Source organism: Salvelinus sp. IW2-2015, linkage group LG27 (assembly GCF_002910315.2).
Source record: "Salvelinus sp. IW2-2015 linkage group LG27, ASM291031v2, whole genome shotgun sequence".
Lineage (NCBI taxonomy): Eukaryota > Metazoa > Chordata > Actinopteri > Salmoniformes > Salmonidae > Salvelinus > Salvelinus sp. IW2-2015.
In genome coordinates this window covers 29,275,533-29,303,033 of record NC_036867.1, presented here as the reverse complement: position 1 = coordinate 29,303,033, position 27,501 = coordinate 29,275,533, and the positions used below count along the sequence as shown (strand labels likewise).

At 42.3% G+C, this 27,501-nt stretch overlaps 1 protein-coding gene and 1 pseudogene across 1 annotated transcript; one reads left to right on the top strand and one right to left on the bottom strand.

Moving 5' to 3' along the window:
• Window positions 1–1,037: 1,037 nt before the first annotated feature.
• On the bottom strand, window positions 1,038–17,212 carry LOC139023119 (uncharacterized). The gene is made up of 3 exons (XM_070435525.1): window positions 17,070–17,212; window positions 4,726–4,936; window positions 1,038–2,600 (listed from the first exon to the last, which is right to left on the bottom strand). The coding sequence occupies exons 2-3, from the start codon at window positions 4,909–4,911 to the stop codon at window positions 1,038–1,040; spliced, it is 1,749 nt and encodes a 582-aa protein (XP_070291626.1). The 5' UTR covers window positions 4,912–4,936; window positions 17,070–17,212.
• LOC111953919 (large ribosomal subunit protein mL39-like) lies at window positions 13,390–27,501 on the top strand (annotated as a pseudogene).

Sequence of the window (27,501 nt, the reverse complement as noted above, 5' to 3'; positions counted from 1 at the left end):
CCACTCAAGCTGCGGCTGTCATGTGACGAATCTCTTTCACATAGCACGCAGTGGCTTCATTGGCACTCTACATAAGGCCTGATTGGGGGACTGCTTACGCACGCCTCTGAAGAAGAGGAACGAATCCCTGCTACAACTCAACTCTCTGTGAAGTGCAAAGGTGATCGCAACTGCTATGGTGCGGAGAAAGGACGACAAAGGCAACGCAATATTTACCGTTACTAGGATTTATTTCACCTAACCAACCGGTAAAATTGGGGAAAAGGGGACTGGACGGAACCAAAGCACACAAGTAAATGCTTCAAAGCTTTCCCCTCCTCCCTAGTCTAAACACTGCCTATCCACTTCAACTTACCAAACCTATCATTCAACCCACCTTGCCTGCCCCTAACCCAAAAACTACAGGGGTTGGGTTCTCCGCCCAGTCTTACCTAGTGTGCATAGACAATAAATATACTACGGGTATTATGTATGCAACGCGGCCGGCCTCTTTGCCTAAGCACTCCCTAAGTGCCTTCCCCTCCCCCCTGGGAATCTAATGAAACAGTTGAATTAAGTTATTTAACAATTTCGTACAAATCACTTGTACAGACAAAAGCTGAGCTAAACTAACTCAGGCGCACTAAAAGAACAGACAAACACAGAACATAGCAAAGCTGCTGATCCAACAACAAACTAACATCAGTAAATTAACCCACAGCCATCAGCCTCCTCTCTTAGCAAATATCTCTCTCCACATTATCAAAGCTCATCTGCATTCCTCAGCCTATCAATGATCCTCTCTCTCTCTCTCTACCAGACCGAACACTGCTTTTATAGCTTCATGGGTGGCAATGTTGAGAATTAGAGTCAGTACTGCTTACTTGACAACGGGGGCGGCGTCAGCTCCCAATCGTATCAATTAGACCTGGGGAATCGTGGACCAATCATCTGGTTGGGGAGGTACCTCAGGAAGCCATCTCTTGAAACACACACTTCAATATACAAACTAAAAACACAGTAAAACTTGTTGGGAGACTAACTATGTGACCGTTTGCTCAGGGAGATGGTTGTCCTTCTGGAAGGTTCTTCCTATCTCCACAGAGGAACTCGAGCCTGTCAGAGTCACCATCGAGGTTCTTGGTCACCTCCCTGACCAAGGCCCTTTCCTCCGAATGCTCAGCTTGGCCGGCGGCGCCAGCTCTAGGAAGAGTCTTGGTGGTTCCAAACTTCTTCCATTTTAGAATGATGGAGGCCACTGTGTTCTTTGGACCTTTCAATTGCTGCAGAGATTTTTTAGTAGTAAGGTGAAATATGACACCTACCTTTGCATCTTCCAGGGTCCAGGGCCTGGGTTCCTCATCCTCTGACCTGCTTATGGAGGCTCCAACTATAACAGGCGTCTTAGTGACAACGCAGATCAGAGGGGTGGGCCGCTCATCATTGCGGGTTGCCAGAGTTAAGTTAGCATCTGATGCCTCTGCAGCGACTGAGCACTCAGTGGCGCCCTCTATCATCTCCTCTGGCTGCTTATGGTCATTGTCCAAAATGTGTGACAAGATTGGAGGCAGCCTTGGAGCAGGGCTTTTATCCAGGTCCTCTCCCTGGACAATGGATGTGCCTACAGTGATCTTTGTGGCAACGGAGGACTCGGTGGCATCCTCTTTTTCCTCCTTGGTCAGTTTGTGGTCAGAGTCACAGATACATGGCGAGCTTGGAGGCAGTGCTGCAGGGTCAGGAGGGCTTTGATCGGCTGCCACGTCCTCTTTGAGGTGAGTGGACACATCATTGGTTGTTTCACTGGCACCTGGACACTTGTTGGTTCCCTCTGCTGCCGCCCCTGGCAGTTTGTAGTCAATGTCAAAGACACGTGGCAGACTTGGAGGCAGCATTGGGACAGGGCATTTAGCTGCTGATCTGTCCACTCCATCAACAGTAGCTGTTCCTGAAGTGGCCTCTGTAGCAAATGAGACCTCATAGGCATCCTCTACTGTGTGCTCTGGAGGCATGAAGTCATCGTCAATGACTGGTGGCAGGTATGGAGGAAGCACTGAGGGAAGAATTCTAGCTGCCCATCGGTTCTCTCTCTTGACAGTGGCTGTACCTGCAGTGGCCACTTTGGCAACTCGGCACTCCGTGGCTGAAACAGCAGGCTGGGAGGTTTCCGGGACATTGAATGAATTGCCAATGAACCGCTGAGYCAGTGGTGGGAGGGAGAAAGGATAGAATCTGTCCTCTTCCTTGATATTAKATATTGCCACTGGAGCAACTGAGACCTCAGTGTTTTCCTCTACTGTCTGCTGTGGTGGAATGGAGTCATTGTTTAAGAAGTGTGGCAGGTATCGATGCAGCATTGAGGAAAGATGTGTATCTGTCGATAAGTCCTCTCTTTTACCAGCAGATACATCTGCAGTGGTCTCTGTGGCAACTGGGCACTCACCAGGGACAAAGTAGGAAAATACAATGAATCGCTGTGCATCCTGAGTGCGTATGGCCAATGGAGAGGGGGGATGCAACATGGTTGGTATAGGCCTCCGATTGGTGAAAGCCAGTGGTGGGAGGGAGTCAATACAGGGAGCCATGAACTCAGTGAGTGGACGGTTGGTCACATCTCTCACATTCTGCAGGAGAAAAGAAACAGACATGATGAAAGTGATCACATTCAGTACATACATACTTTATTATGTACGCTATATACTTATACATCACACATACAGCGCATTCGGAAAGTATTCAGACCCTTTCACTTTTTCCACATTCTGTTACCTCACAGCCTTATTCTAAAATTTATTAAATCGTTTTTTTCGCTCATCAATCTACACACAATACCACATATTGACAAAGCAAAACCAGAATCGTTCCAAATTCAATACAATTAAATAAAAATGGAAATGTACATAAGTATTCAGTACTTTGTTGAAGCACCTTTGGTGATTACAGCATAGAATCTTCTTGGGTTTTACTCTACAAGCTTGGCATACTTGTGTTTGGGGAGTTTCTCCCATTCTTCTCTGCAGATCCTCTCAAGCTCTGTTAGGTTGGATGGGGAGAGTTGCGGCACAGCTATTTTCAGGTCTCTCCAGAGATGTTCGATCCGAATCAAGTCCGGGCTCTGGCTGGGCCACTCAAGGACATTCAGAGACTTGTCCCGAAGTCACTCCTGCGTTGTCTTGGCGTTGTGCTTAGGGTCGTTGTTCTGCTGTAAGGTGACCCATTGCTCCCAGTCTGAGGTCCTGAGCGCTCTGGAGCAGGTTTTCATCGAGGATCTTTCTGTGCTCCGTTCATCTTTGCCTCGATCCTGACTAGTCTCCTAGTCCCTTCCACTGAAAAACATCCCCACAGCATGATGCTGCCACCACCGTGCTTCACTGTGCCGTAGTTGCCAGATTTCCTCCAGACATGACGCTTTGCAATCATGCCAAAGAGTTCAATCTTGGTTTCATCAGACCAGACCATGTTGTTTCTCATGGTCTGAGAGTCTTTAGGTGCCTTTTGGCAAACTCGAAGTGGGCTGTCATGTGCCTTTTACAGAAGAGTGGCTTCCATCTGGCGACTCTACCATAAAGGCCTGATTGGTGACGTGCTATAGAGATGGTTGTCCTTCTGGAAGGTTCTCCTATCTCCACAGAGGAACTCTAGAGCTCTGTCAGAGTCAACATCGGGTTCTTGGTCACCTCCCTGACCAAGGCCCTTCTCCGAATGCTCAGCTTGGCCGGGGCGCCAGCTCTAGGAAGAGTCTTGGTGGTTCCAAACTTCTTCCATTTAAGAATGATGGAGGCCACYGTGTTCTTGGGGACCTTCAATGCTGCAGAGATTTTTTGRTACCCTTCCTTTGATCTGTTTCTCAACRAAATCCTGTCTTGGAACTCTACGGACAATTCCKTCGATCTCATGGTTTGGTGTTTGCTCTGAAATGCACTGTCAACTGTGGGACCTTATATAGACAGGTGTGTGCCTACCAAATCATGTCCTATCAATTTCATCTACCACATGTCCAATCAAGTTGTCGAAACATCTCAAGGACGATCAATGGAAACAGGATGGACCTGAGCTCAATTTCGAGACTCATAGCAAAGGGTCTGAATACTTATGTAAATAAGGTATTTCTGTTTTTAAGTATAATACATTTGCACACAAAAAAGTAAAACCTTTTATTCACTTTGTCATTATGGGGTATTGTGTGTTTTATTTAATCAATTTTAGAATGAGGCTGTAAAGTAACAGAAGGTGGAAAAAGTCAAGGTGTCTGAATACTTTCCCGAAGGCACTGTAAATATCTAGTGTCCTCTCAGATGCTCTGCACCAGTCTGTACCAACCCTGGGTCTTCCAGCCAACAGGTAAACTAAGTGTAAAAATACATGCCCTACACCCAGCATAACATTTAACATTTTAGACATTTAGCAGAGGCTTTTATCCAGAATGACTTACAGTTAGTGCATTCAACTTAAGGTTGCTAGGTGGGACAACTACATAAAATTGATATGAAAGTCTACGAGAGATCGCTTGGTCTTGTTATACATTTTTTATTTAAAGACAAGGCAACCATAAGAACTGAGGACTATGTAAATAACAATACTCAAAGAGAGACAAAAACGATACAACACAAGAAAAGTCATCAGACTAAATATTGGCAGCTTACATTCAATGGCATATGGCACATTTTGCCTGTATATTGACATATGTTTGCTTTAATCAATATTGTTCAATAGAACTCTAGTCGACTTTGTCAAAGTTGGTCTTGTTACCTCCTCAATCAGGCTTGGCATTTTCCTCGTCTCAAACCAAATCGTCTTCATCTCCTTCTCCTGCTCCCTCTGGATCTGCCACACCAGAACCAACCTGGCTCCCAGCTCCATCATGTAATCTGTCTGGATCTCCCTTTCCTTCAACTGACACTCAGCCCTCCTCTGTGTCAGCGTTGAACCCTCCATGTCTTCCTCCTAGCTAACAATAACTCTGGAAAATAAAAAACGTTGTAGTAAGTGGCGTGTTGCTAACCAAAGAATAATGCATCTCTTTACTGAGGACTATGTACATAACAATACTCAAAGAGAGACATACACGATACAACACAAGAAAAGTTTCTTACCATTTACTTTCTTCCCATTTACTTACAATTAAGCAAGTGACAATCCCAATCCAGAGATGATTATGCAATAGGCCTATCTGAATTACTAGTAAAAAGTTGGCTACTTGAAAAGTTAAAATGAATCGATTTTGGCTGTTCCTATCATTTTGTGCACAATATCCTTTATGACATCTTCATTGTGATGCAAGGCGTCGCCATTGGAGATGACAAAGCACAACATAGACTTTAAAAAGCAAACTTCAGGCTCTCTCTGTACCTTAGTATTGAGCCTTATTCAACCCCCCATGTAACGCCACTCCATATTGGGCCTGGTTCTCACAAACCACACTAATCACTTATATAATATCATTCAAAAATGTTTTTGGGGAAGAAAGTGACTCTATATCCATCGTGGACCTAACTTGTTGTACAGTTTCATCTATTTTAATCACTCCAGTCTTCTCTTTGAGTGCCTCTGGGTGCAACTCAATTTAAAGAGGTCTATCAATTCAACCATTTGAAATGGATGACCATTCAATCAAGAAAATCAAGAAGATTATTTTTTAAGTTAGCAACTACAAATTAGGTAGGCCTACTTGTTTTATTACACAACCTACCCTTTTGTTACATATTTATAGAGATAATTGATTACAATGTATGTTGGGGATTAACACAGAGATGGGGTTTTCTTTCATCAATAGAATGCATTTGCCATTAGGCTGGCTGACTACAACAACTGTAACATGCCATCTCAGTTGTCAGGATGAACATTTTTCTCACAAGAAAATGGATTCAAGCAAACTGTCTCTCGTCAAYAGTTTCACTTGTCACCATGATTGCATGTCAGGCCTACTTAAAAGGTCATGTTAGTACACAAGTCATTTGAAAGTAGTTATTCTTCAGAAACATAGTTAAACAGTAAGTTATATTACAACCTACCTCTCAAGTAAGCAGCGTGTTCTCTTGCTAATGAAATAGGACATGAAAAATCTGTCAGTGGTTAGTTGAATCAGTCTCTTTGCACTGTTCTGTTTGTCTGTTTAACAGCTAACCTCCCAGAATCAGAATCTTTTGATGTCACAATGAAGGCCCCATTGCCATGATTACCCACAGAAGCTCTCGTGTGTAATCAAATGCTGGAACAATTCACTTTTTTTAAGCTATTGAGCACAGTCATACCGAATATTTACATTGAATCCATGTAACCATATTTTATATTAAAATAAAATGCTCTACTTCTTATCAAATGATTGACCATTCATAATACAGGTGTTTTGCCTAATTCAAAGTCAATATGTTTTAGATTTCACAACGATCATCCAGGTTTACTTAGGTTACTTGTTTGATCTCAGCCTACCACTAATGTCAGTGTTTCTCATCATACTCTTCATCATTAATAAAATATATAGGCTACCTTACTACAGTAAAACAGGTCTTCCATAGACTATGACACCTCAGTAACAAAGTTCCAACAAAGAAATGAGGGCTCAAGAAAACATCTCTCTTCAATGGCCTCAGCTATTAACCATATGATGAACAAGGTCAAATGCAGCACTAAAATCAAGAAGCAGCTCAACCATAAGTTTATTCTGGTCAAGTGACCTCAGCCATTGATCGGTTAAATCAACTGGAGCTGTTGCAGTCGAGGGATCTTCACGGTACGCACGCTGGTAGAGAAATAAGATGTGCTGGATGTGTAATTATCTAGGCCTAAAACATTTGATTGAAGAGTAGGTGTCCCTGAATTTTTGCATGTTAGTTCAATTTGTTATTAAGGAAATCAATATCAGCTGACTATAGAACAGTAGTTTTAGACCTGCCAACAGGGCCCATTGTTTAAAAACGTATTTGAAATGTTTCTTATCCATGTCTTTCCAGTTGATCTAACCAATCAGACTCAAGAGTATCACACATTCCTCCATTCATTCCCCTCTATCATATTCCTCTATCATATTCTGTGGTGACTCGACATTCAGGGCAGGTGGGGCTTAGCCCCACATTTTTWGCAAAAMACTGGCTKTCCTGTTTTGCATGTTATTTTGACATGAATACATTGTAAAAATATATATACAGTMCCAGTCAAAAGTTTGGACACACCTACTCATTCAAAGAACAGCTCAAATAAGCAAAGAKAAATRACAGTCCATCATTACCTTAAGACATGAAGGAACATTTCAAAAACTTTGAAAGTTTCTTCAAGTGCAGTCTCAAGAACCATCAAGCGCTATGATGAAATTGGCTCTCATGAGGACTGCCACAGGAAAGGAAGACCCAGAGTTACCTCTGCTGCAGAGGATAAGTTCATTAGARWTACCAGYCTCATAAATTGCAGCCCAAATAAATGCTTGACAGAGTTCAAGTAACAGACACATCTCAACATCAACTGTTCAGAGGAGACTGCGTGAGTCAGACCTTCATGGTCGAATTTCWGCAAAGRAACCACCACTAAAGGACACCAATAATAAGAAGAGACTTGCTTTGGCCAAGAAACACAAGCAATAGACATTAGACTGGTGGAAATCTGTCCTTTGGTCTGATCAGTCCAAATTTGAGATTTTGCTTCCAACCGCCGTGTCTTTGGTGAGATGCCGAGTAGGTGAACGGATGATCTCTCGCATATGTAGTTCCCAGCTGAATCATGGAGGAGAGGTGTGATGGTTGGGGTGCATTACTGGTGTGACACTGTCTGTGATTTATTTAGAAATCAAGCACACTTAACCAGCATGGCTACCACAGCATTCTGCAGTGATCCCCATCCCATCTGGTTGCACTTAGTGGAACTAATATTTGTTTTCAACAGGACAAATGACCCAACACACCTCCAGGCTGTTATAAGGTCTATTTGAACAAGAAGGAGAGTGATGGAGTGCTGCATCAAATGACCTGGCCTCCATATATCACCCGACCTCAACCTAATTGAGATGGTTTGGGATGAGTTGGACCGCCAGAGTGAAGGAAAAGCAGCCAACAAGTGCTCAGCATATGAGCGAAGTCCTTCAGACATTTGGAAAAGCATTACAGGTGAAGCTGGTTGAGAGAATGCCAAGAGTGTCAAAGCTGACATCAAGGCAAAGGGTGGCAACTTTGAAGATTCTCAAATGTAAAATATATTTTGATTTGTTAATTATAGATAAAAACGTATCGGTGATCATCGGCCATTGGAACTAAACATTAAGTTGAAAATTGCAAATTCAACAATGAGTGGTTTGGAAGGAATCAGTGGCTAACTGCAAACATAGTAGAGTGGCTGTGTGGTCCCAGGTCTAAGATTAAGGGTCTCTTTTCTTAGTTTAAAATTAGAAACGTTCAACATTGGCCATGCTGTCAATGAAGCATGATTTGTGCCACGCTCAAAACAACTGTTAACTCGGAACTGCATAATCTGACTTTAGTAAATTCAAGACAACTGGGAACTCGGGCCTCCTTCGAGAGCTACAAACTGAAGATCAATGACCTCATCGTGATTCAAGCTTTTTATGTTGAGTTCCCAGTTGTCTTGAAAGCACCATGAATCCAGAGAATGCCAGACTTTGATGACAAAGTTTGATGACAAAATTTGCCCACGAAGGACCGCCGCGCCACCTTCCTGTTCAAGTGGGAACAGCACAACAAGTTGAGTCCAAAAATGTATTGTATGCTTCTGCATAAATGATGTAATATGGCAGGGAGATAGGTATACTGTAGCTAAAAAAGTAATATTAATTGTATGTTTTGTAGTGAGGTGTTAGTAGCCCATGTGCCTCACTGAATGAATGAACTATTTCGCTGCCAGACAAGGCTCCGCTGACAGCCAGGTGTAGCAGTGGTAAGGTGTTGGGACTGCTGTTGGGACTCTGCTGTTGGGACATCTTTATGTTGGGACAGCTTTATGTAGGCTCTAACAGTTTGTGGGCACCGTTTGTCACCGTTATAGTGCAATTAATGTATTGTGTAGTGTAGTGGCTTTGTTGGCATGCATCCCACAATTTTTTTTTATTGCCCCATATCATATTCCTCTCTATCATATYCCTCTCTATCATATTCCTCTCTATCATATTCCTCTCTATCATATTCCTCTATCATATGCCTCTATAATATTCCCTCTATTGCTGCTTTGCGTGATGCATTGTTGTCTCTTTCTTCTTGCCCTTTGTGTTGTTGTCTTTCTCCAACAATGTTTGTACCCTGTTTTGTGCTGCTACCATGTTCTGCTGCTGCCATGTTGATAAGAGAATTTCCAATCCCAATGATAATAACAATCAATCAATAGCTCTGACCAATTCCCGAGGTTTGTAAGACCATGGGTATAATAATAATTAGTCAAAGACTCGGCTTATACAAAAGGTTAGTACAGTTTATTCAGAGAACGTTCTAAAGTCAGGAATACAAAACAATTCATTTTATACTGACTTCTCACGCCCACACATTCACACAACCATACGCACACACACACACACACATGCATACAAACAGACAAACAGACGCACACACATGTTCTGCTACCCAGCCGCCAGAGATTAGTGACCTTGTCCTTGAGACACTCCCCGTTCTTCTCCCAAATCTCTAGTCAGGTCGGCACCAAGCTCAGACAGTCAGTGTTTATAATACCGTAAAGACATATTGTCTTTACCCTAATTCTGACTAGACTATACATTTATTGATTATGATGTTATACATTCTAATCACTTCCATACAATTATATGTTTCAGGGTGGAATATTCTAATCATTCAATTAACCGATAATTCTCACCTAACACATGTTGTGTTGCTACCATGTTGTTGTCATGTTGTGTTGCTACCATGCTGTGTTGTCATGTGTTGCTGCCATGCTATGTTGTCGTCTTAGGTCTCACTATATATATCTACTATATCTATATCTACTGTCCCAAGATGGCAAAGCAGTCGGACGTGTGTTTGTCTTGTCCTGTCTTGTCCCGTGTAAATAGTCGGTTACCTCGTTTTTTTGTACATATTTCGGATATATTTTAATCTCGCTTTCCATCTACGAACTGAATATACCTTCCTGCAACCCGCCTAACCAAATGTGGTACGGATCTGCTATTTTTATACTTTAGAACCGGAACCCCCGTCAGAAGATAACCAGCTAACTAGCTAGTAGTCAGTTAGCCACTGCTAGCGGTCTTCACCATGAACTCGTACACCAGCCAGCTTCAGCTCGGTCAATACCTGCCTGTCTGCACAGCGCAAAATCAACCCAGAGCATACCGAACTGCTTTTTCTCTACCACATCACCGGATTCCTGCCGCAAGCTCTGGACCATTACAACGGAACATCCCAGCTAGCTAGCTGCAACTGAGTGGCTACTGCTGGCAAACGCATCTGTCCTGAAGCAAGCACCAGTTAGCCTTGAGCTATCTTTGAGCTAAGCCCCTCTCCCGGCTAGCCGAAGAGGTATACCAGCTAATTCTTGGGCAACAATACCTCTCTTGCCAATTGGCCTGGACCCTTTATTGACGACACAGAGCCCCGCCGATCCATCACGACTGGTCTGCAGATGTAATTGTCCGAGGTGGTGTCTACAGGCTTTTCCGTTGCGATGTCGCCGAAGACCCATCTGCTTGCCCCGGCCTGCTAGCTTTCTGAATAGCCRTGTCTCCAGCTCGCCTAGCGTAGTAGCGACTACCAAACGGCTCCTTGACCSACCTATTGCTTCTCATTGGACCCTATGATCACTCGGCTACACATGCCTCTCCCTAATGTCGATATCCCTTGTCTATTGCTGTTTCGGGTTAGTTATTATTGTTTTATTTCAATGTAGAACCCTCAGCCCCACCCTACATGCCTTAGATAGCTCTTTTGTCCCACACCCCACACATGCAGAGACCTCACCTCACCCGGCTTAACTGGTGCCTCCAGAGACACAACCTCTCWCATTGTCACTCAATGCCTAGGTTTACCTCCACTGTACTCACATCCTACCATACCCTTGTCTGTACATTATGCCCTGAATCTATTCTACCACGCCCAGAAATCTGCTCCTTTTACTCTCTGTTACCAACACACTAGACGACCAGTTCTTATAGCCTTTAGCCCTACCCTTATCCTACTCCTTCTCTGTTCCTCCGGTGATGTAGAGGTTAGTCCAGGCCCTGTAGTCCCCAACATTACACCTATTCCCCAGGCGCTCTCATTTGTTGACTTCTGTAACCGTAAAAGCCTTGGGTTCATGCATGTTAACATCAGAAGCCTCCTCACTAAGTTTRTTTTATTCACTGCTTTAGCACACTCCGCCAACCCTGATGTCCTAGCCGTGTCTGAATCCTGGCTTAGGAAGGCCACCAAAAATTCWGAAATTTCCATCCCCAACTACAACATTTTCCGACAAGATAGACCTGCCAAAGGGGGCGGAGTTGCAATCTACTGCAGAGATAGCCTGCAGAGTTCTGTCATGCTATCCAGGTCTGTGCCTAAACAATTCGAGCTTCTACTTTTAAAAATCCACCTTTCCAGAAATAAGTCTCTCACCGTTGCCGCTTGTTATAAACCCCCCTCAGCCCTCAGCTGTGCCCTGGACACCATATGTGCATTGATTGCACCCCTATCTATCTTCAGAGTTCATATTGTTAGGTGACCTAAACTGGGATATGCTTAACACCACGGCCGTCCTACAATTTAAGCTAGATGCCCTCAATCTAACACAAATGATCAAGGAACCTACCAGGTACAACCCTAAATCCTTAACCATGGGCACCCTCATAGATATCATCCTGACCAACTTGCCCTCTAAATACACCTATGATGTCTTCAACCAGGATCTCAGCGATCACTGCCTCATTGCCTGCGTCCGTAATGGGTCCGCGGTCAAACGACCACCCCTCATCACTGTCAAACGCTCCCTAAAACACTTCAGCGAGCAAGCCTTTCTAATGGACCTGGCCCGGGTATCCTGGAAGGATATTGACCTCATCCCGTCAGTAGAGGATGCCTGGTTGTTCTTTAAAAGTGCTTTCCTCACCATCTTAAATAAGTAAATGTAGAACTAAGAACAGATATAGCCCTTGGTTCANTCCAGTGTTAATCTGCTAAATTGTAATTATTCGATTTATTGCCTACCTCATGCCTTTTGCACACATTGTATATAGATTCTCTTTTTTTCCTACCATGTTATTGACTTGTTTATTGTTTACTCCATGTGTAACTCTGTGTTGTCTGTTCACACTGCTATGCTTTATCTTGGCCAGGTCGCAGTTGCAAATGAGAACTTGTTCTCAACTAGCCTACCTGGTTAAATAAAGGTGAAATAAAAAAATAAAAAAATAAAAAATCTATGCCTAAAACATTTGATTGAAGAGTAGGTGTCCCTGAATGCTTGCATTGTAGTTCAATTTATTATTAAGGAAATCAATATCAGCTGACTATAGAACAGTAGTTTTAGACCTGCCAACAGGGCCAATTGTTTAAAAACCTTTTTGAAATATTTCTTATCCATGTCTATMCAGTTGATCTAACCAATCARACTCAAGAGTATCACACATTCCTCCATTCATTCCCCTCTATCATATTCCTCTATCATATTCWGTGGYGACTCGACATTCAGGGCAGGTGGGGCTTAGCCCCACATTTTTAGCAAAACACTGGCTTTCCTGTTTTGCATGTTATTTTGACATGAATACATTGTAAAAATATATATACAGTACCAGTCAAAAGTTTGGACACACCTACTCATTCAAAGAACAGCTCAAATAAGCAAAGAGAAATGACAGTCCATCATTACCTTAAGACATGAAGGAACATTTCAAGAACTTTGAAAGTTTCTTCAAGTGCAGTCGCTGTAAAGGACTGCACTTGAGGAGAACTCAGCATTGAAATAGATCGGTTTAGTTGCTAGGCTGAAGTAGCAAGGACATGCACATTAAGAGAAGATGACACCCAGGCCATATGACACCCAGGCTATACTCTATTTTTGAAAGAGTACATTAACCAAGACCACACGTACATTTATGACAGCTGGACACTATGGTCAGCAGGATACAGAAAGAAAGATGGAAGCAAGATAACTGATGACTAACACGTAAAACATAAGCATGCAATGCATAGATTATTTTAGGACATGAAGAGGGTTCTGTCATCAATATAACCTAACCAAAAGCAGATATAAGCGTTAGTGGGCGTGAACAAGCAAGCTCTGAGATGAAAAGATAATCATAGAGAAAAGTCAAGGGAAGCTATTTTCATATAGAGGGAGGGGACTCTATACGTTATGCAAAGACAGAATCCTATAAAGRCAGGACTCTGTRAWATGAGAATTTAGTCTCTTTCCATGGAGGGGCTCGGCTTTGCTACTTTGTATTAAAGTCTTTATTGAATTCACAAGTTCTTGTAAGAGTGTTATATTTCTGAGATGATTCTCCACGACATCGCAAGAACCATCAAGCGCTATGATGAAATTGGCTCTCATGAGGGCCGCCTGTAAGGTGCCTCACTAGGACGAGGTAAGTGCAAGAGTCAGGAGCAGGAGAGCACTGAGGTCCAAATAGTAAAATATTTATTTGGAAGTCCAACACACAACAAAACTGGTCAGGAAACAAACCCAACAAAGGCGCCCAACAAAACAGGAATTCGAAGTGACAACAGGAGGGGGAAAAAACTATCTACTCCTAAATAAATCACAACGGCACAGACGACCGTTAGAATAGCCTGTGGCGCAATCTAGCACACGCACCGAACAAACACAGAAATAATCCCGCACAAAATAACAGGTTAATAAACCCACAGAAATTAACTCAATAGAACACTGGTGTAAGAAACAGACAGACACAAAACGAAAAAGAAAAATGGATCGGTGGTAGCTAGTAGGCCGGCGACGACGACCGCCGAGCACCTCCCGAACAGGGTTAGGAGCCACCTTCGGTGGAAGTCGTGACACCGCCACAGGAATGGAAGACCCAGAGTTACCTCTGCTGCAGAGGATAAGTTCATTAGAGTTACCAGCCTCATAAATTGCAGCCCAAATAAATGCTTCACAGAGTTCAAGTAACAGACACATCTCAACATCAACTGTTCAGAGGAGACTGCGTGAATCAGACCTTCATGGTCGAATTTCTGCAAAGAAACCACCACTAAAGGACACCAATAATAAGAAGAGACTTGCTTGGGCCAAGAAACACAAGCAATAGTCATTAGACTGGTGGAAATCTGTCCTTTGGTCTGATCAGTCCAAATTTGAGATTTTGCTTCCAACCGCCGTGTCTTTGTGAGATGCAGAGTAGGTGAACGGATGATCTCTGCATATGTAGTTCCCAGCGTGAATCATGGAGGAGGAGGTGTGATGGTATTGGGGTGCTTTGTTGGTGACACTGTCTGTGATTTATTTAGAATTCAAGCACACTTAACCAGCATGGCTACCACAGCATTCTGCAGTGATCCGCCATCCCATGCTGAGCACTTAGTGGAACTAATAATTTGTTTTCAACAGGAGAATGACCCAACACACCTCCAGGCTGTGTAAGGTCTATTTGAATAAGAAGGAGAGTGATGGAGTGCTGCATCAGATGACCTGGCCTCCATAATCACCTGACCTCAACCTAATTGAGATGGTTTGGGATGAGTTGGACTGCAGAGTGAAGGAAAAGCAGCCAACAAGTGCTCAGCATATGTGGGAACTCCTTTAAGACTGTTGGAAAAGCATTCCAGGTGAAGCTGGTTGAGAGAATGCCAAGAGTAGGTGTGTCCAAACTTTTGACTGGTACTGTATATGTATGTGTGTGTGTGATGGGATGTATAGACATTATGGACAGTATGTGGATAGATTATATAGTATATCTGTAGAATACTGATTCCATATGTTATTTCATAGTTTTGATGTCTTCAATATTCTACAATGTAGAAAATAGGAAAAATAAAGAAAAATCCATGAATGAGTAGGTGTGTCCAAACTTTTGACTGGTACTGTATATGTATGTGTGTGTGTGATGGGATGTATAGACATTATGGACAGTATGTGGATAGATTATATAGTATATCTGTAGAATACTGATTCCATATGTTATTTCATAGTTTTGATGTCTTCAATATTCTACAATGTAGAAAATAGGAAAAATAAAGAAAAATCCATGAATGAGTAGGTGTGTCCAAACTTTTGACTGGTACTGTATATATACTCCAGGATGGACTCTGATATTGCTTGTCCAACTATTTCTATATATTTCTTTTTTTCAAACCCTCCCCTAACCCGGACGACGCTGGGCTGGCTGCAACAGAGCCTGGACTCGAACCCAGAATCTCTAGTGGCACAGCTAGCACTGCGATGCAGTGCCTTACATGCTGACCAGACCGGACACGTCGCGTGCGCGAGCGTCGCAAAATACATTTTGAAATCCATGTTATTCAATTATTTCACCAACCAGCRTCTGCGATGCCAAGGGCTAAAATAGAACTCCTTTCTATTTCTGACGCAGATTGCGCTGAAAGTCCTGCCTCTCCCATCTCCCCATTGGTTTATAGAAGCAGGTACCCACGTGCTATTTCCTCATTGGTTATACCCACATGGGTGATTGAAAGAGGATTTGTTTTGCAACAGCAAGCTAGCTAAATAGGACAAATTAGCTAGCAAGTGCAAGCTAACTAGCTAAATTGCCATACATGTTTAATGCTTTTCGACCTGTCCCAAAATGAATGTCATTGGTTCAGAGTTTGTTTTGATATTTTAACCTGTGTGTCGTGATCGCGCTTGGTGTATGGGGACAAAATAAATGTATGCACGATTTCGCAGCCGGTTTGGGTTCGGTGTTAGACCACTGTGCCACTCGAGATGCCCCCTTTTTCTATATTTCTTAATCCCATTCTTTACATATAGATTCGTGTGTATTGTTGTGTTTTGTTCGATGTCACTGCACTGTTGGAGCTTGGAACACAAGCATTTCACTACACCCGAAACAACATCTACTAAATATGTGTATGCGACCATTAAAATGTGATTAGATTTATTCGACACACGATGGCGCCATTTAACCATGTACCGAATCGAGTGTCCCTGCCTTCTACACCAACCTTTGGAGAATAACTTTAATGTTTATATGACTATGTATCCTCATTCTGTGCAATTGTTGTCCCACCACTGTCTCTGAAAAAATAAATGAAAGAGATGTTAAGGAGTTTGTATTTTATAGGGCCTGCCATAGCATGGGGATATTGTATATGTAAATACAGTAGCGACTATTATAGCGGCTGTCCAGGCTAGATATCCCCATGCATTGAGCCTAGGTCAGATGTCAACAATAACATTCTGGTTGGTCAGTGACTCATATCTCTGAACAGACAAAACTAGCAATAACATTGTTCATGCTTTACTGAAACATAGTACAACTACACCTGCTGTCTGTTTTTGGAACATACTGTCCTCTCAAGCGTTTATATGGGAACTACTCAACAACCCAACAATTGATTCTACCCGGACCGAAGTCAACGTTGCTCTTCAAGCAGGCATGGCGTCTAAACGAACTCCAGAGAAAATAGCAGTGTAAAATACACATAATTTAGCCCGGCATTAGTGGCCTACTGTTAAACCAGTACCAGAGATTAATCGCCAAAAGCAACAATGGCGTGTCGTATCGTATGCCAATTTCTACAGCCCTGTAAGTACAGCATATGTCTGACCACACAACCGCTGCCACTCGTATAACATTGGCTAGCTTCCTTGTATACAAAATGACCTTGGGTGGTTGCTAAGTACAGTACTAGAGGATGGGGACATCATTAACAAATGTCCATGTTGTAAACTATGGCAGTGAGAGTTTATATAGCTAATCTGGGTTTCTGCATCGCTAATTTGTGTATAGGATGTGGGATTGTGAAAATCAGTTGCCATATTCTTGCTGTCAGATTGTGGCTGCGGCACTGCAGTTGTACTGCCCAGTACGTAAAGTTTACATTTGTTAAATATACGTTTTTTTCGACAATAGATTTAAGGGTTAGCTAGTTCCCATAACACTATTCCAATGATGACCAAAGAATGGCGAAATCCATTAAATCTTTAAACTAGTTTAGGCATAGGAAATGTGTATTGTAATATCATGTATTCACCATTAATTCATTGACTCAGGGTTGGCGTCCAGTGCTGCGTCTGTGCGTCTCTCGGCTGCTGAGGTGCGTGAAAAGCGCAGCGCTGTGTTTTCCCTGGAGCAGGCTCGCCAGTGTGCCCTGTACCCACGCACAGAGAAGATCGAGGTGACCTTGCAAATACCTGGTCTGCAGGGCACCCTGCTCGTCATGAGCAAGGGAGTGTCCACGCCACACAGCTGTGCACGCCGTGAGTACAGGAACAGTACCTGTGGTTTATCTGTGTGCCGCACAGCAGCATACTTAATACAGCACAGCCAGTGTGTGGAATACGTTTCATACATGGATTGTCTGTATGCTGTTTGATTTTGTCAAGGAAGTCAGAAAAATTCTATAGTATGAATCATATTAAATCTCTCTCTCTCTCTCTGACTTGACAGAGTGGTATGTAACCAGCTCTGCCCTGGCCTTAGTAGACGGAAAGCCCTGGCCCCTGCACCAGCCCCTCACCCAATCCTGCTCCCTCTCCCTGCTCACCTTCAAAGACACAGACCCACTGCTGGTCAACCAGGTACAACACAGCACCACAGATATAGGTATACATGCACTGAGGTATATAGCACCGGTGTAGGGTGAAGTTGCCCTTAGACGCTGATATTGGATCAGTTCCGGTTTTCCACCACTAATGGTCAAGGTTAGGATTGGGAGAAGAGAAGCTGATTCTCAATCTGTACTAAGGGGAAACTACACCCTGGAGCGTACAGAACCACAGATAATAATGAACAGAGGTGTTCACCACGATGGATCTACACTGCAAACATTTAAAAATCTTACAGTGCCTTCAAAAAGTATTCACAACCCTTGACTTTTTCCAAGTTTAGTTGGGTTACAAATTGGGTTTCAAATGGATTTAATTGTAAAAGAATATCAACGATCTACACAAAATACTACGTAATGTCAAAGTATAAAAAACAAATGGGTAAATTTACCTCCTGGGTAAATATGTCTTAGAATCACCTTTGGCAGCAATTACACCTGTGAGTCTTTTTTAGGGATGCATGATATATCGGTGAACATATCAGAATCAGTCGATATTAGCTAAAAATGCCAACATCGGTATCAGCCGATGTCTAGTTTAATGCCAATGTGCAAAACCGATGTCAAAGCTGACGTGCATACCTATATAACGTAGGTACATGACGTAATGACGCCACGTAAAATTTTGCTCTACACGTGCAACACTGCATTCCTAACCTAGCCCACAATGTCTGCTCTGTGGCTCGAGCAGTCAACAAGTCGGGCAGTCATTTGAAAGAGTAAGAACATTTCAGCGAGACAACTCAAAAGGTGAAATCCATTAAAGCCAAGATAATGGAATCCATTGCCCTTGACAATCAACCGTTCTCTGTCGTGGGTGATGTTGGCTTTCGCTGACTGGTCGAGCACTGGTACACACTACCAAGTGCGCTATTTTTCAGATGTTGCCCTACCGGATTTACACAGTAATAGCGTCACTGCTATTAGCTTCACGACATACTATGGAACGCCGTTTGGGTCTTTGCGTGTCAAAAAAGACACAGTAGCACTGTCAAAGCTATACAAAAAAGTCTGCAAACACCGGCCACGAACGATGTGTTTACAATACCTCGTTGGTAATAAAGCATAATTTGTTCGACCGCAACTTCTGGGGTAGCTATCTTTAGCTTGATAACTAGCTAGCATCAACACAACCAGCATGAAAACAATGACCAGTAGAAACTGCAGTCATTTTCATTATTCTTAGCAATGATTTAGGAATCATTGTGAGTAAGTATTGTTGTTTGCCTATTGAAATTGAACTTCAGTTCATGAAAATAAATAGCTAGCCAGCTACTTAACCCTGTTGCCCAAAGCTAACATTTATAAGCAGCCAGCTAGCTTCATCTGGCTAGTGCGGCTCGACCGGACCGGGTTACGTGTTGTGAAGGTAGCAACATTAAGGATTAGGCACAATAGTGGAATTTGCGGTTTGCCTTCAAAATAAAAGTATTTCATTGACTGTGATGCAAATGAATACAAATAGTAGAATTATGCCATTCTTTTATTTTGAAGGCTAACCGCAAAGTCCACTATTGTGGCTAATCCGTGTTGTGGCTAGCTTCACATAGATAGGTACGATCACCATTAATCAAATAAGAACAGTCTTATAAATTAGGGTTATTTTAGATGAAACCTAGCTATATAGTTAGTTAGCTAACTATATAGCTACTGAAACAGATTGTGCGTTCATTCAATTTTCATTGAATGCGTTCATTCATTTTTTATTATGTGACGTGCAGTCATATTCATGTCCTGATTGGTCAACAAGATTATTTGACACGTCAAACAGTGTTATTTGACACGCAAAGACCCAAACAGCGTTCCATAGCAAAGACCCAAAAGGCGTTCCATAGAAATCCTGGTTGAGAATGAAATGACTGAACAAATGAACAACGAAACAGCACCACAAGTATGTGAAAGAAATAGGTTTTGATTATGTTTTACTGGTAATGGGGACATACGTAAATGCCAACAAAATAACTTTTTGGTCAGTGTGGTGTGTGTGTAACCTTTTATTTAACTAGGCAAGTCAGTTAAGAACAAACTCTTATTTACAATGAGGTACTACCCCGGCCAAACACGGACGACGCTGGGGCAATTGTGCACTGCACTATGGGACTCCTAATCATGGCTGGATGTGATACAGCTTGGATTCGAACCAGGGACTGTAGTGACGCCTCTTGCACTAAGATGCAGTGCCATAGACTGCTTCGTCCGTGTGTGTGTGTTCACTATTTAACTGTAATAGAATGCTTAAAAGACAGCAAAAAATAATAATATCGGTTATCGGTATTGTTTTTTTTGGCAAGGAAAATGTCAGATTGGTATCGGCCAAAAATGTTATATCGGTGCATCACTAGTCTTTTTGGGTAAGTCTCTAAGAGCTTTGCACACCTGGATTGTACAATATTTGCCCATGTATACTTTAATTCTTCAATCTCTTTCAAGTTGGTTGTTGATCATTGCTAGACAGCCATTTTTAAGTCTAGCCATAGATTTCAAGCCAATTTAAGTCAACTCTAGCTAGGCCACTCAGGAACATTCAATGTCGTCTTGATAAGCAACTCCAGTGTATATTTGGACTTGTTTTAGGTTATTGTCCTACTGGAAGGTGAATTTGTCTCGCAGCGTCTGTTGGAAAGCAGACTGAACCAGGTTTTCTAGGATTTTCTTTTATCTCCCAAAAAACTGTCTAGTTCTTGCCGATGACGAGCATATCCATAACATGATGCAGCCACCACGATGCTTGAAAAAGTGGTACTCAGTGATGTGTTGGATTTACCACAAACATAACTAAAGTTCATTTCTTTGACACATTTGTTTGCAGTAGTACTTTATTGCCTTATTGCAAACAGGATGCATGTTTAGGAATATTTTATTCTGTACAATCTGTCATTTAGTATAGTGGAGTAACTACAAGGTTGTTGATCCATCCTCAGTTTTCTGTTATCACAGCCATTAAACTCTAACTGTTTTAAAAGAACCATTGGCCTCTTGGTGAAATCCCTGAGCGGTTTCCTTCCTCTCCGGAAACTGAGTTAGAAAGGACGCTTGTATCTTTGTAGTGACTGGGTGTATTGATACACCATCCAAAGTGTGATTTAATACTTTTATTTTTACCCATCTACCAATAGGTAACCACCTTTGCAAGGCATTGAAAAACTCTGTTCTTTGTGGTTGAATCTGTGTTTGAAATTCTGTACTTGATGAGGGACCTTACAATTATCTGTATGTGTGGGGTACAGAGATGGGGTAATCATTCCAAAATATGTTAACACTATTATTGCACACAGTGAGTCCATGCAGCTTATTATGTGACCTGTTAAGCACATTTTTACCTGGACTTTTTACCTGAACTTATTTAGGCTTGACATAACAAAGGGGTTGAATACTTATTTTTTTAAATTCTGTCCTCTCTGACATTTTGGGGTATTGTGTGGATAATTGGTGACACAAAATCTCAATTGAATCCATTTTAAATTCTGGCTGTAACAACACCATTTGGAAAAAGTTAAGGGGTGTGAATAATTTCTGAAGTCACTGTGCTGAGAATTTTAGTGTATTGAGGTAATGAAGTAAAAAAAAAAATATATATAATACACACACACATACATACAGTGGGGAGAACAAGTATTTGACACACTGCCAATTTTGCAGGTTTCCTACTTACAAAGCATGTAGAGGTCTGTAATTTTTATCATAGGTACACTTAGGTACATAATCTAAAAAAAAATCCAGAAAATCACATTGTATGATTTTTAAGTAATAATTTGCATTTTATTGCATGACATAAGTATTTGATACATCAGAAAAGCAGAACTTAATATTTGGTACAGAAACCTTTGTTTGCAATTACAGAGATCATACGTTTCCTGTAGTTCTTGACCAGGTTTGCACACACTGCAGCAGGGATTTTGGCCCACTCCTCCATACAGACCTTCTCCAGATCCTTCAGGTTTCGGGGCTGTCGCTGGGCAATGCGGACTTTCAGCTCAATCCAAAGATTTTCTATTGGGTCAGGTCTGGAGACTGGCTAGGCCACTCCAGGACCTTGAGATGCTTCTTACGGAGCCACTCCTTAGTTGCCCTGGCTGTGTGTTTCGGGTCGTTGTCATGCTGAAGACCAGCCACGACCCATCTTCAATGCTCTTACTGAGGAAGGAGGTTGTTGGCCAAGATCTCGCGATACATGGCCCCATCCATCCTCCCCTCAATACGGTGCAGTCGTCCTGTCCCCTTTGCAGAAAAGCATCCCAAAGAATGATGTTTCCACCTCCATGCTTCACGGTTGGATGGTGTTCTTGGGTTGTACTCATCCTCTTCTTCCTCCCAAACACGGCGAGTAGAGTTTAGACCAAAAAGCTCTATTTTTGTCTCATCAGACCACATGACCTTCTCTCCCATTCCTCCTCTGGATCATCCAGATGGTCATTGGCAAACTTCAGACGGGCCTGGACATGCGCTGGCTTGAGCAGGGGGACCTTGCGTGCGCTGCAGGATTTTAATCCATGACGGCGGTAGTGTGTTACTAATGGTTTTCTGTGGACTGTGGTCCCAGCTCTCTTCAGGTCATTGACCAGGTCCTGCCGTGTAGTTCGGGCTGATCCCTCCCCTTCCTCATGATCATTGATGCCCACGAGGTGAGATCTTGCATGGAGCCCCAGACCGAGGGTGATTGACCGTCATCTTGAACTTCTTCCATTTTCTAATAATTGCGCCAACAGTGTTGCCTTCTCACCAAGCTGCTTGCCTATTGTCCTGTAGCCCATCCCAGCTTGTGCAGGTCTACACTTTTATCCCTGATGTACTTACACAGCTCTCTGGTCTTGGCCATTGTGGAGAGGTTGGAGTCTGTTTGATTGTGTGGACAGGTGTCTTTTATACAGGTAACAAGTTCAAACAGGCAGTTAATACAGGTAATGAGTGGAGAACAGGAGGGCTTCTTAAAGAAAAACTAAACAGATCTGTGAGAGCCGGAATTCTTACTGGTTGGTAGGTGATCAAATACTTATGTCATGCAATAAAATGCAAATGAATTACTTAAAAAACATACAATGTGATTTTCTGGATTTTTGTTTTAGATTCTGTCTCTCACAGTTGAAGTGTACCTATGATAGAATGCCTCTACATGCTTTGTAAGTAGGAAAATCGGCAGTGTATCAAATACTTGTTCTCCCCACTGTGTATATATATATATATATATATATATATATATATATATATATAATACTTGTTTTGCTTACCCAGAAAATGCAGTCACTTGATTTGGCTCACCCAGAAAATGCATCAAGATAATTGTTCTTGTTTTAAGATATTCTGACTTGTTTCAATACTTTTTTTAGGTTAAAGTAAGCAAAATAATGTACCCCTTTTTTTTAATGTCAAGTCATTGCATTCTAATGTTATGAGATACCGTATCTAGGTAAGATCAACATTTATGTAGTGTACAGGGCCATAGATACTCTATACGGTAAACTTTTGACACCAGACATATTTGCCCCCTAAGTGGTGGTTTTCTGGCAGTGGTGACTGACTGGTCTCAGACTAACGTGACTGTGGTGATTGGCTGATGGTTTATGTTTGTATGTGTGTGGCCTCTTCCTCCTTGGGCATACTGGCGGTCGTGTGCAGCCCTCCTGGGCCAGGTCCTTTAGGATTCCTTTAAAGAGGACTTCTCTGTGGAGCTACTCAGAGTCCCAGAGGTGCTAGGTAAATGCCAGGAAACACTCGTACCCATGTTTTCCCTACCATTTTCATAAAAACACATCAAGAAATGACTGGCATCTAGTTAACAGATTGGAACTGAATCCTATGGGGATTGGGGTGTTTCTTGTGTTTCTACTCAGCAATAGACAGTGCATTCGGGAAAGTGTTCAGACACCTTGACTAGTTGCACATTTTGTTATGTTACAGCTTTATTCTAAAATTGATTAGAATAATCTACACACAATACCCCATAATGACAAAGCGAAAAAACTGAAATAACTTATTACATAAATATTCTGACCCTTTGCTATGAGACTCCTAATTGGGCTCAGGTGCATCCTGTTTCCATTGATCATCCTTCAGATGTTTCTCCGACTTGATTGGAGTTCACCTGTGGTAAATTCAATTGATTGGACATGATTTGAGGAAGGGTAGCAAAAAGCTCCTGTCTAAGGTCCCACAGTTGACGGTGCATGTCAGAGCAAGAACCAAGCCATGAGGTTGACGGAATAGTCCGTAAAGCTCCGAGACAGGATTGTGTCGAGGCACAGATCTGGGGAAGGTTACCAAAAAAATTCTGCAGTATTGAAGGTCCCCAAGAACACAGTGGCCTCCATCATTCTTAAATGGAAGAAGTTTGGAACCACCAAGACTCTTCCTATAGCTGGCCGCCCGGCTAAACTGAGCAATTGGGGGAGAAGGGCCTTGGTCAGGGAGGCTGACAGAGCTCCTGAGTTCAAAAATCAAATCACATTTTGTCACATACACATGTTTAGCAGATGCTGTTGCAGGTGTAGGGAAATGCTTGTAATGCTTCTGTGGAGATGGGAGAACCTTCCAGAAGGACAAACATCTCTGCAGCGCTCCACTAATCAGGCCTTTATGTTAGAGTTGCCAGAAGCCACTCCTCAGTAAAAGGCACATGACAGCCCGCTTGGAGTTTGCCAAAATGCACCGAAAGGACTCTCAGACCATGATAAACAAGATTCTCTGGTCTGATTAAACCAAAATTGAAACCAAGACTGAATGCGTCACATGGCACCATCCCTCCTGTGAAGCGTGGTGGTGGGCAGCATCATGTTGTGGGGATGTTTTTCAGCGGCAGGGACTGGAAGACTAGTCAGGATAGAGAGAAAGATGAACAGAGCAAAGTGCAAAGATCCTTGATGAAAACCTGCTCCAGAGATCTCARGACCTCAGACTGGGGTGAAGGTTCACCTTCCAACAGGACAGTGACCCGAAGCACACAGCCAAGACGATGCAAGAGTGGCTTCGGGACGAATTGAGGCGGTTCTGAGGGCAAAAGGGGGTGCAACTCAATATTAGGAGGGTGTTCCTAATGTTTTGTGTACACAGTGTATATAATGTATGTAATCTCTCTCTGCAGTAACTTCAGGAGCATTCTGTTGTGATGTGGTGCTGGATCCTCAGTTAGACGCCTGGAACCCTTCAGAGGTCAGTGTGTTTATATTCTGGTGTGTGTGTAAATATGTGTGTTAATCTCTGGTGTGTGCATACGCTTGTTATTCTCTGTTGTGTTCGTGTGCATACAGGGGAGTCCGAAATGATTGACACCCTTGATAAAGAGCAATCATTTGTAAAGAAAGGGAAGTTCAGTTAAGAACAAATTCTTATTTACAATGATGGCCAAACCCAGACCACACTGCGCCAATTGTGTTCACCTTATAGGACTCCCAATCACGGCCGGATGTGATACAGCCTGGATTCGAACCAGGGACTGTAGTGACGAGTTTTGCACTGAGATGTAGTGCCTTAGACTGGTGCACCACTCGGGAGCCCGAATAATGACTGTAGAACATAAATAATTCAAATACTGAGCTATATTGTATGCTAAAAGAAACTAATACAATTGCCCAGAGATTTTGTGTCTTAAAAAGGTAGGGCTTAAAATKATTGACACCTCCTAAAGATTTGTATAAATAAAGTAGTCAAAAGTTTAATATTTGATCACGTATTCCTAGCAAGCAATGACTTGTTGGATGCATTTGCAGTTTGTTTTGGTTGTTTCAGATCATTTCTTTCCATTAGAAATGAATGGTAAATAATGTATTATGTAACTTTGGAGTCATATTTATTATAAATAAGAATAGATTGTTTCTAAACACTTCTACATTTAATGTTGAATGCTACCATCATTATGGATAATCTTGAATGAATCGTGAATAATGATGAGTGAGAAAGTTAGAGGGTCATAAAATCATATGCTCAACACATGCTAACCTCTCACCATTGCCAGTAACAGAGGAGGTTAGAATGTCTTTGGGGTATGATCTTTGATCCTCTCAATCATCATTATTCACGATTCATTCAGGAATATCCGTCATCATGGTAGCCATCACATTATTGTAGAAGTGTTTAAAAACATATTCTATTCTCATTAACAAAAAGAGTGACTCCAAAATGAATTATTTACCTATTCATATCTATTGGGCACAGAATAATCTGAAACACAACCAAAACACCAAAACGAACTGCAAATGCATTCAACAAGTTTGTGGAGTCATTGTGTGCTTGGAAAATGGGACCAATTACGTAACTTTGACTACTTTATTCATAAGAATCTTTAGGGGTGTCAATAAGTTTGACACCTACCTTTTTTGAGAGAGAAAAAATTGTATTGGTATAAAATATATATTTTAAATGTTGCATACAATATAGCTCAGTATTTGAATTATTTATTTTATACAGTCATTGTTGCTTATCTTTATCAAGGGTGTCAATCATTTTGGACTCCACGGTACATGCGTGTTGAGCAAAGTGAAATGACCTGAGAGTGTGTGTGTCCCAGGAGTCCCTGCGCTCTGACGCGTGGTGCTCAGCAGCTGATCCATCGGGACTTGCCCTGGGAGCCTCTGGAGGTGGCGTCCCCTGTGGCCCTGGAGGTCTTCTCTCACAGCAGGTACTTTATTTCTATACCCTCTGTTGTTCAATTGTATCATTTTTGGGGGGATAAAATATACAAGACAAACCGAAATAATGCAAAGGTATTGAATTTGGCCATCAGTACCCTCTGTCGGAGGACTGAGAACGTGTAGCAGCTTGTTACGTGCTGTATTTTTTGTTACGTTCTAGCATTTTTCTGGCCTGAAAGCCTATTGGCAAAGCCAGTTTCGAAACCTCTCTTCTCTTGCAATATTTTCCCCTCTATCCCTTTTCCTCCATGTTTTCATAGCTCTTTTTCACTTATTTTACTCTGTTTCGTATTCTCTCTTCCAGTGTTCTAGCTGTGTCTGTGTTTGCAGGTGTAAGCAGGAGGAAGTGGAGGAGAAGTCAGCACAAAGTCCTAAAGGCACAGTGATGCTCTACAGGTGAGCTACAGGAACTGTACCGCGGTAGAACTCACTCACACACACTATTGACATCCTTATTGAATACACACTCATCTTCACTGTGTTCTCATACACATATGACACACACACACACACACACACACACTTACTTGTCTCACCTCCTATCTGTCTGTCTCTTAGGTGTGGAGACCATGTTCTGTTGAGTGGGGGCCCCTTGGTGGCCAGGACAGGACTGTGCGCTCAGTATGAGGTCACCGCCATCCACCCTCTAGGAGAGGGCGAGTGGGGTCTCCACCGCCGGGCCCAGGGGCTCTCACTGCCCCTCCAGCTACAGGTACATATGTGCACACGCTTCCCCCTACGCTTCCCCCTTCACATCGCTCCACATTATTTTGAGTGGTTCGGATGAAACACCACCACCTAGGTAAGTCAAAATGAGTTAAAACCCATCCTGATCTCTCTTTTTGATTTTTACTGAAAGGTTTCTACAGTATCTCAAWTCTTTTCTGCTGACGTGCACAATTGTTTGGGTCCATATCAACAGTTGACTAATGAACAAAATTCTAAAATATGTTTTGAGTAAAGTGATCCTTTAAAAAGTGAAATATCCCTTTTAAGAATCTCTATCAGTATCTATTCATGCTTAATTATTGAACTGCCGATTTAATCCTATTGGCTCTCCCTCCACAGGTTGAGGTGACCACAGGATCAGCCAATGAAGCCGTTTCAGATACATTGACTCCGCCCTCTGCCCCTGAACAGACTCCTTCCCCTACCGCACAACAATGATCATGACTATAACCTTGTTATTATATATGTCTTTGTAATATTTGTGAAATAAATGTGTACAAAATGTGTAA